This window comes from Aquarana catesbeiana, linkage group LG03 (assembly GCF_042186555.1).
Source record: "Aquarana catesbeiana isolate 2022-GZ linkage group LG03, ASM4218655v1, whole genome shotgun sequence".
Taxonomy (NCBI): domain Eukaryota; kingdom Metazoa; phylum Chordata; class Amphibia; order Anura; family Ranidae; genus Aquarana; species Aquarana catesbeiana.
The window spans coordinates 719,947,571-719,958,386 of record NC_133326.1 but is presented as its reverse complement, the minus strand read 5'-3'; the positions used below and the strand labels follow the sequence as shown (position 1 = coordinate 719,958,386).

The 10,816-nt window shown below is 43.3% G+C and overlaps 1 protein-coding gene across 1 annotated transcript in view; it reads right to left on the bottom strand.

Moving 5' to 3' along the window:
* The window catches only part of LOC141134916 (CD209 antigen-like protein C), a 68,430-nt gene that overhangs the window by 23,777 nt on the left and 33,837 nt on the right, over nt 1–10,816 (bottom strand). The window contains exon 4 of the mRNA XM_073624349.1: nt 9,417–9,458. Within this exon, the coding sequence (XP_073480450.1) occupies nt 9,417–9,458 (42 nt within the window). The remainder of the gene's footprint in view (nt 1–9,416; nt 9,459–10,816) is intronic.

Below are 10,816 nucleotides of genomic sequence, written 5' to 3'. Positions count from 1 at the left end.
CGAATAATTAAAAATTCGTCCGAATTTCGATTCGGAACGAAACGATATGCACATGCCTATTATTAAGGTTCCACAGAATGACAGTCGGAAACGAAACAAAGAGTATCACAAATCTGTACGCATTTCTTGAATATTCATTCACTCATCAGGAGCAGATTCTATTGACATAGAAAGTTGCTTTAGATTTAGATAATTGTCAATCACTATGAATGACACTCTGAAAAAGAAACCCCCGATGACCCCAACGCGATGGCGGCCAATTACTGAATGACAGCTCCACCAACTGTCATCAACAATAGTGGTGACATCATTCTCCTAATATAGTCACATGACCATATTTGACCAGCAACATATGATATAACCCTATTTGGGCAATGATGCGTCAATGACAGCTCGGACGGCTGTCATTTGGTGAGTGCCCATTATCACGTTAGGGTCGTCCATTTTTTATTTTATTTTCTTTCACTGGTGTCTTTCCTCATGAATGACAAGAATCCACATCACTGGATGATGTGTTTGATGGCGGGTTTACATAGTTGGGCATTTGTGGGGTTTTATTAAAGGATTTGTCAAAAACTGTGTGTAGACAAGTGCAGTCTACTTTCTCCACTGCAGGTGGCGCTCAACCGCAGCAACATTGCAGAGGAAGAGAAAGTCAAGAGGAACACGGTTCCTCTATGGTTTCTTGGGTCACTAGGGAAGCTATCCGATTGGATGCTGCGACCCCCATGTGACTCTAGCAGCCATCTTGGGTCAGGCAGAGCCTGTTTAAGGCCTGGCTCCCAGGGTTTGGTGTGCATTTCCCATTTCAGTAGTGTAGGAACAGGTCACCCATCTGGCAGGGAGAGGTTACAGACAAGCAGGGAAAGGATCGGTACATGCAATCCTTCTGGAGACCTCCCCACTTGGGTTCGGACCAGACAATCCGCATTCCACCCCTCAACACAGACATTGTCGGCACACCTGAGATCTGCTCTGCTACATTTTGCTGTTACATTCTGAGAGTGTTCCCAGTCGGGTGTCTTCTGTCTGGGTTTGTTTTGAATTACTGGATTCTGCATTAATAAAGTTTGAAACTTCTCTGCAACCAGACTCTGTACATGTGTATGTGTTTTTATTTACCCCTTACATTTTCTGTGAATGATTAATACCCCTGACTCATACAGGGGAGTATATTTGAGTGCCCCCCTTATTGAGAAGGGGGATTCCAGGTGCTGGTAGGCTCTCCACCTGCAGACCCCTACCACTACCATACCAGGGTTGTGGGAAAGAGGCCATTGTCCTCATCAACATGGGGAAAAAGAACTCATCATATTGAGGACATGTGGCCTTATATGGTTCAGGAAGGGCCTTTCCTGGGCAGCAAGGCATAAGTTTGGCCCTTCAAATCCATACCATCTGAAAGTGGTCAAGAGTATGTGAGGATGGTTGCTTTCTAACTGCTTTCTAACTGAAAGTAATGGAAACTGTTTTGGTTTCCTTTATACAGTAAAAATAAAAAGTCCAGTGGTTGTTAAAAGAGAAGTTTGTGAACGCAAATAAACAAACATCACCAGGTGGATCCCCCTCCACTTCTAAGAACAAGAACTGAGCAATCAAATACTGCTGATCACTTAGTTCTCAGTCTTCAATGAGCAGAGAGAGCTGACTGTCAGTGACCGGCTCTCTGCTCTGCCCCTCTATCGCTCACTGGAGCCCTGGGCTGTGGTGGGTGTGGGAGCAAATTGCTCAGTCTCACAGTGGGTGGCTAAGAGGCTGAGCTAGCTGCCAGTCTAGCCATATGGGTGGATCCAGACTGTAAAGACAGGATCTCTCCAGAGGCTGGACTGGCTTAGCGATGTTGGCCCACAGCAGATTTTAGCAGCTGTCAGCTGAAAACAGGTCACAGGAGTGCAGAACGAAGTGCACTCCTGTGATCTATAGAAGAAGTGGGGCCAAAAGAACTTTTGCCCTACTTCTCCTTTAAATACCAGCAAAAGAAAGCTCTATTTGTCTATAAGAAAAAATAACCTCAATGACATCCAGGCAATGGAAACATTATGGGGAGATCCCCTGGACAGGTGACTCCTCTTGCAGGACTGGACCCAGGACCAACACACTCTGCTTCAAGCCTCAGCCCATTTATGGTGTCCCCAGCCACCTTCTGGTCACACCTCCCCAGGGATTGGCTGGATCCTCATAAATATTCAGGCTGCCTTTCTATTCTTCCTCCCACTGCGATTCCAGAATCCTCTAAAATGCAGGGAAATGTAATCAGATTAACAGCTTGTGGAACTTTGAGCAGACTAAAACAATCAATTATCGCTCCAGTGACTACAGATGAGCTAGACTAAATTTACTTAGCATCCTACACTTCCCTTGAAAAAAGTGAACTCGTGCGATATTTTAGGAGGATCCATACTATTTTTAGCTCTTATATCTCTTAAGGTGGGTGCCTTTCTGTAAACAAAGTTAGGTTTCTCCGGCAACACGGTTCGCAATTGTTGATCCGCTAAAAGAAGTGACCAGTGCTTTTTAAATATGCGTTCAATTTGCCTGTCTTGAATATTATAATCCATAATCATAGAAATCTCTTTATACTGTGTTGTTTTCTTTTTCTTATCCTGGATTTTCTCTTTTATTTCCTTTATTTTCTCTTCTATAAAGTGCTCATTATACCCTTTATTGACAAATTTTTTTTTACCAATTATTTTTGCTTGCTTCAAAAAAGTGCTCTTTTCTGTGCAGTTTCTTCCTAAACTTATCAACTGCACTTTTGGGATATTAATCAACCAAGGATCAAAGTGTGCAACTGTCCACAGGTATATAGCTGTTCCTCTCAACAGGTTTAAAAAAGGTTTGTGTTAGCGGGCGGTGAGCCACAGGAGGAGTGAGATGGTAGAGGGTCCTTTGGCCAGCGTTTTGGATTATACGAGTTCGGCACTCGTGGTTTGAGGCTTGCGCTCATCTGTCACAAGTGAGTGCAACCCCCCCTTCTCCCCTCCCTCAGTCTGCCTGCTTTTATTTCCCAAAACGGTATCACACTATATGCTGTTCATCTTTTTTCTTCGCATACAATACCACAACATTTGAGAGCTTTACCATTTGCTGCAATTTCCTGGATTCCATCACCTTTTGGGCGCTTAATACTTATGCTGTATACCTTACAGCTGTAAGGTAAGGGGCCTGTGCACACTGAGGTGCCCCCATCGCAGATCACCCCTCTACCCCTGACACATCCATTGTTGTGGTTCTGGACTTTACTCAGAAGTGTCACATTGGTGGCGGGATTGTTTTCTACATATTTCTATATATTTTTATATATTTTTATATATTTTTATTGTTTCACATGTTTTATATTTTTTATCATGTTTATTAATGGGATTTATTTATATCACTCTACCTACCTATGCACTTAACATTGTATTCACCCATTGTTCACCATTTGTTATTATCTCATTGGTTTGTTTGCACCTTCATTATATGTATTAATTATTTGGATGCCATTTATTCCTTTCATGCTATACATTTATTGGTTTATTTAATCACTTATCACAGGCACTAGTCAGTGGGCTATTGTTATTTTGTGTGTTATAGACCCCCCTTTTTTTGGGCTATTTGGCATGTGTGTTACATACACTCCAGTTTAGTATAGTTCCCCCCCCCCCTTCCTTGTTCTCTCCCCATCACAGCGCAACCACCACTCCCCCCCATAACCTAGTTTTGTTTTGTCTGTTTGGAGCAGTACTATAGGTGTTGCAGCAGTGTCCCTCTGTTAGTTTAGGAGTCCGCCAGCAGCGCAGGAGTTTCTCTTTTGTTTGTGTTAGCAGTCCATTCTTAGTGAGTTGTATATCCATATCTAAAAAATGTATAGATGTATTGCTAATTTCATAAGTAAGCTTTATGTTTTTTTGATTGTTATTCAATTTTTCAAAAAATTCTATGAGAGAGTTTTCATCCCCGTTCCAAATTAATATGCAATCGTCGATGAATCTACGGTACGCGACCAATTGTGTGGAGGTGTTCCTCCCATTCGGCCATAAAAATATTGGCCACGCTTGGAGCGTACTTTGCACCCATCCCAATACCATTAACCTGCCTATAAAAGTCCGAATTGTACCAAAAGTAATTGTGTTGTAAACTAAATGCTAGACATCTTAAAATAAACCTTTTTTTGTTTAGAGATAATGTTGCTATATTTGTCCGTAGCCCATCTTGATGCCTTTATAGCCTCCTCATGGCCTATAATTGTATATAGTGACGAAACGTCTGCTGTGGCTATCAAGTATCTTTGATCTGACTTGATTGTAATATTATTTAGTTCCTGAATCAGGTGCTTGGTATCCCTTAGGTAGGCTGGTGTAAGTGGTACCAAGGGTTGCATAAATTTGTCCACATATTCCTCTAATCTTGCACTAATTGATTGTATGCCATTTATTACGGGGCGTCCAGGTGGATTCTTCTGGTCTTTATGAAGCTTTGGTACCGTGTATATAATTGGTACCCTACATGTATCTGGTATGAGGTATTTTTCCTCCTTGTTTGTTAATATATTCTTTTTACTTCCTTTCTGTATCAGCTCCTGTAGTTCACTTTTGTATTCCCTGTTGGATTTCCTCTCAGTTTTATATAGGTATTCACATCACTCAGTTGTCCTAGAAGTTCATTATTATAATATTCTTTTGATAAAACTACAATTGCGCCACCTTTGTCGGCCGATCTTACCACCACTTTTTTATTTTCCTCTAATTCTTTAATCCCTTTTCTAATGTCTTTAATTTTAAATTTGTCAACCTCCTGTGTCGCCATTTTATTAAAAACTTCTATATGTTGGTTATTATGGACTGGTGGGTTAAAAAGAGATTTATTTCTCAAAAACTTGTTTGTTTACCTGAACCAGAATCTGTATTTTTTAATAAATCTATTGCACATTTGAACATACTTTCCACTTTTGATCTACTCTGTTTTCATATTGATATTAATGTTTTGGTGCTAAAAAAACTGCCTGGGGAAACCTTCTATTTTTTTTACTCTTTTTGGGTTGTGCAGCTCCGGGTACTCTCACACATGTTTCTCTATTTATGCAATGATTTATCATTAACTGCTTGCCGACCGGCGCACGCCGATGTACGTCGGCACAATGGCACGGCTAGGCAAAAGGACCTGCCTGTAAGTCCTTTTGAAATTGGCGCCGTGCCATTGCGTGCGCGCCGCTGGCGGCGCGCGCGCGCCGGCCGGGAGCTCCGTGAGTCGGGTCGCAGGTCCCGCGGACTAGATCGCCGCGGGGATACCCGCGATCGCCTCACAGAGAGGAAGAACGGGGAGATGCTAAGGTAATCAAGCATCTCCCCGTTCTGCCTAGTGACAGTGTCACTGATTTCTGCTCCCTGTCATCGGGAGCAGCGATCAGTGTAGTGACACTGCTAGCCCATCCCCCCTACAGTTAGAACACATCCCTAGGATACATTTAACCCCCTACAGCGCCACCTAGTGTTAACCCCTTCACTGCCAGTCACATTTACACAGTAATCAATGCGATTTTAATCGCACGGATCGCTGTATAAATGTGAATGGTCCCAAAATCACGCCAAAATTGTCCGACATGTCCGCCATAATGTCGCAGTCAAGATAAAAATCATTGATCGCCGCCATTACTAGTAAAAAAAAAAAAATTATAAAAATGCCATAAAACTATCCCCTATTTTGTAAACGCTATAACTTTTGCGTAAACCAATCAATAAACGCTTATTGTGATTTTTTTTACCAAAAATATGTAGAAGAATATGTATCGGCCTAAACTGAGGAAAAAAAATGTTTTTTTATATATTTTTGGGGGATATTTATTGCAAAAAGCAAAAAATAATGCGTTTTTTTCAAAATTGTCGCTCTTTTTTTGTTTATAGCGCAAAAAATAAAAACCGCAGAGGTGATCAAATACCACCAAAAGAAAGCTCTATTTGTGGGAAAAAAAGGAGGCCAATTTTGTTTGGGAGCCACATCGCACGACCGCGCAATTGTCAGTTAAAACGATGCAGTGCCGAATCGCAAAAAGTGCACTGGTCAGGAAGGGGGTAAATTCTTCCGGGGCTGAAGTGGTTAATCATTTTAGGTCCCTTACGGTCCTTTTTCCCCTCTTAGATATCCATCAATAGTAAGTATGTTTCTCATCAGCCCCCCCCCCCTTCGCTCCCTTTATCCCAAGTATGTCTCTTGGTACTATTGTACCATTCCCCCATCATCTCCTTCTTCTGAGAACCAATAAGCGTTGGGAGCCACCAGCCCAGCCGAGAACTTCAGCTGCCTCTCCACAAGTCTACTGCCTTCCCTCTTATACCTTCCTACATGCACTGTAATCTCTATGATCTTGGGAGTTCAAAATTGTCTGTTCCATATTAAAAATGTTTTAACATTGCTGCACTTAGATGGCGCTGCTTCTCTTTTTTGTGTTTTTCATTTGAGTATTAGCCTATGCTACCTGCACCATCAGTTCTGTGGGTCCCAGCTCTAGAACTAGTTTATGGATGTCAGGGGGAGTCAATACCTTGGGATCAGATTCAGTTCCACTGTCGTCATCGGAAAACTCTATTTCAGCAAGAACAGCGTGGGCCACCACTTTCTCTTTGTTTCCAGTAACAGGATTCACATCTCTCAGTCTTTGGCTCTTTTATTTCCAGCAGAGCCTCTACCTCTCGAAACTCTTGGGCAGGCCCCTTTCACGCTGCTGGCGCCTGGGTGTCATCGGTAAAGCGAAGCTATTCGGCCACTAGCGGGGCGGTTTTAACCCCGCTAGAGGCCGAGGAAGGGTTAAAAACCAGCCGCGAAAGGGTTAAAAGCAGCGCTATGCCGGCGGTATAGCCACGCTGCCCCATTAATTTCAATGGACAGGAGCTGTGTATACACCGCTCCTTCACCACTCCAAAGATGCTGCTAGCAGGACGTTTTTTAGCGTCCTGCCAGCGCACCGCTCCAGTGTGAAAGCTCTCAGGGCTTTCACATTGGAGAGACAGCAGCGGCTGTTTTAGGGCGCTTTGGAGGCGCTATTTTTAGCGCTGTAGCGCCTGCAAAGCGCCCCAGTGTGAAGGGGGTCTTATCAATTCAGGATAGGTTGTTACCACCTGGGTCCTTTTTAGTAACAGCCTCAGCACAATAGGATGACTGGGCCGGGCGCCATGTAGCACCCGATCGTAGTCGTGCCTGGTCTGCGTCTTTGGGGTCAAGACCTTTCTTGAGGATGATTTGGTGTAGCATCCGGCCTACCCGAGAAATGTATTTGGAAAAACTTTCCCCTCTTTGCTGATGGGTGTGGTTGAACTTGTACATCAGATCGGCGATGGTCTCAACTCTTCTAAAAACAGCACACAAAGCCTCAATGTAGTTCATGGCAACACAAGTCCTCTTGCCCATCCTTAGGTTACAGATCACGTCGGCTGCTGGGCTCGAAGGCTCTCACCAAGTCATTGTCGTTTCACAGCCTCTGAAACACTCCACTTTTTCGTAGCCCATAAAGCTTGACTCATCCAGGTTTCAAACTCGTCTTCTCCCACAGGTGTTGGCAACTGTCCTGAGAAAAATCAAAGTCTCTGATAACTTTGATTAGCATTCCCAGGCCCGTTCTTCACCAGGCTATTGACCAGACAACTCATATCTGTGTAGAAAGAGAGTCAGTCCCCATAGGCACAGGACTTTTCTAGTGAGCTTTTGTCAGAGGTGGCTTCTCCCTCCCTCCTCTCTCGCTTCTGAGGGGGAATACCCTTGCCATCACTTCCTCCGTTAAGCTGATCTCTTCCTCCTGAAAGCACACTGGCACTTCTTCTTGCCATTCTATCATTGCCCTGACTTGATCCAACTCCGCGGGGGCTTCAGTTTCCACCAGGTAAGCCCGGTGTCCTGCCATTAAAGCTCTCAGCCACTTCTGATCTTCCTCTCAGTATGTTCACTCCCTGAGATCTCCAGAATGATGTTGCTGTTAATCTAGACATCCTTTGCTATTTTAATGGGAGAGCGGTGTTATATATATATATATATATATATATATATATATACTGTATATATAGCCTCTGAGTAATGGCAGTAGAGTTCCACGTGGCAGATCTGTTATTCTTCGCTAACTGTAATCCAATTGGTTGCAGATGAAACAATAGATTCCAAGTGGTGAAGGCCTAAGGCATCTGAGTACAGTGTTCCAGCAATGCAGTAAAGTGTTCTTGGGTAGAGATGTGTGTGCACTGTGTTCTGTAATGGTGGTAGTGAATAGATAAAGATTGAGCAGCTTGCTCTCTCACCAATGCCCCAAAACGATCCGAGGTCTTCTAGACAGGAACACGGATGGCAATACTCTGGCAACGGATCCCCTGGCCCTACCTTCTATACCTTCTATAGTGACTTTCTCCACACTTCAGCACTGATGGGTAGGCGCTGTAAATAATGGTAGTAACAGGATGTCCGTCAGCGGGTAGCAGGACTAGGTCTCTCAGGCCTTGTGGAAGGCCGTGACCTGTCTCTCTGTCACACTGAGAGGTCCGTCTTGCGTCAGGCCCAGGAGAAAGAGCGTGCATGGACTTCTAAGCTCCTTTTATCATCCCTCCCAGCAACCTTCAGGCCAATGCAAGGGTCCCTGGGATTTGTAGACTTAGGGTACATGGATGCATAGCAGCAAATTCAAAGAGGACTATGCGCCCCATAACTCACTCCGTTGGCACAACGGTATGGGGTCACTGGCTGTACAAATAATCATGATGACAAACAATGTTTAGAACACTTGAAGGTACAAAGCTTTCTGATAACAGTCCATATCCCTACATATTTATGCAGGGTTTACTTCTACTACCTCCTCCTCCACTGAATTATGTATGCAGGATCTCCTTCCACTATCTCCTCCTCCATAGAATTATGTATGCAGGATCTCCATCCACTACCTCCTCCTCCACAGAATTATGTATGCAGGATCTCCTTCCACTACCTCCTCCTCCACAGAATTATGTATGAAGGATCTCCTTCCACTACCTCCTCCTCCACAGAATTATGTATGTAGGATCTCCTTCCACTACCTCCTCCTCTACAGAATTATGTATGCAGGATCTCCTTCCACTACCTCCTCCTCCACAGAATTATGTATGCAGGATCTCCTTCCTCTACCTCCTCCTCCTCCACAGAAATATGTATGCAGGATCTCCTTCCACTACCTCCTCCTCCTCCACAGAATTATGTATGCAGGATCTCCTTCCACTACCTCCTCCTCCACAGAATTATGTATGCAGAATCTCCTTCCACTACTTCCTCCTCCTCTACAGAATTATATATGCAGGATCTCCTTCCACTACCTCCTCCTCCACAGAATTATGTCTCTTGCATTTTTCATTAAACGTCTGAATTCATGTATTCAGGAGACCATATTACAGAACCGAAATTAAAACAAGCAAGGAGCATTAAATACTCACTATTACTCTTCAGTTGTGAAATGTCTTCTTTAATATTTTTATCTGTGAATGAAAAATAATTCATAGTAGTGAATTTTCCTTGATGTTTAAGGATTTAAAAGAGCAAATATTTCCATGCTTGCAAGGCACTGCTGTAGTATAAAGAAATGCATACTATTGAATGAATGTATGCTAATTGTAAAAGGAAATATTACATGATTGGTAAACTCACAAATGTTCAAGGGCAGAAATCCATCAATGCACAAAACAAGGTACCCTACTACCCATTATCTACTACCCTCCAACTCTAATTAATGATATATGTGGGGTCTTCTGCTATTGCCCCCTCCACCAAAGAATGATGTCTTCAGTATCTCCTTCCACTACCCTAATCCCATTAGAGAATTATGTATGCAGGATCTCCTTCCACTACCTCCTCCTCTACAGAATTATGTATGCAGGATCTCCTTCCACTACCCTCCTCCTCCACAGAGTTATGTATACAGGATCTCCTTCCACTACCCTCCTCCTCCACAGAATTATGTATGCAGGATCTCCTTCTACTACCTCCTCCTCCACAGAATTATGTATGCAGGATCTCCTTCCACTACCTCCTCCTCTACAGAATTATGTATTCAGGATCTCCTTCCACTACCTCCTCCTCCACAGAATTATGTATGCAGGATCTCCTTCCACTACCTCCTCCTCCACAGAATTATGTATGCAGGATCTCCTTCCACTACCTCCTCCTCTACAGAATTATGTATTCAGGATCTCCTTCCACTACCTCCTCCTCCACAGAATTATGTATGCAGGATCTCCTTCCACTACCTCCTCCTCCACAGAATTATGTATGCAGGATCTCCTTCCACTACCTCCTCCTCCACAGAATTATGTATGCAGGATCTCCTTCCACTACCTCCTCCTCTACAGAATTATGTATTCAGGATCTCCTTCCACTACCTCCTCCTCCACAGAATTATGTATTCAGGATCTCCTTCCACTACCTCCTCCTCCACTGAATTATGTATGCAGGATCTCCTTCCACTACCTCCTCCTCCACAGAATTATGGTACATAGTTATATAATTAGTCTGGTTGAAAAAAGACACAAGTCCATCTAGTTCAACCAAAAAACGGGGGAAAATTATATACAATACTACATAAATAATCCTATACTAACAGTTGGTCCCAAGGAAGGCAAAAAACAAATCTAAACATGATCCTTTCCTGATCCCGCAAGAGGCAATTGGATATTCCATGGCTCTAATTTACCTATAAATGTCAGTACCCCGTTATATTATGTACATTTAGGAAATAATCCAGGCCTTTTTTAAAGCAATCTGCTAAGCTGGCCAGAACCACCTCTGGAAGGAGTCTATTCCACATTTTCAAAGCTCTTACTGTGAAGAAACCTTTCCG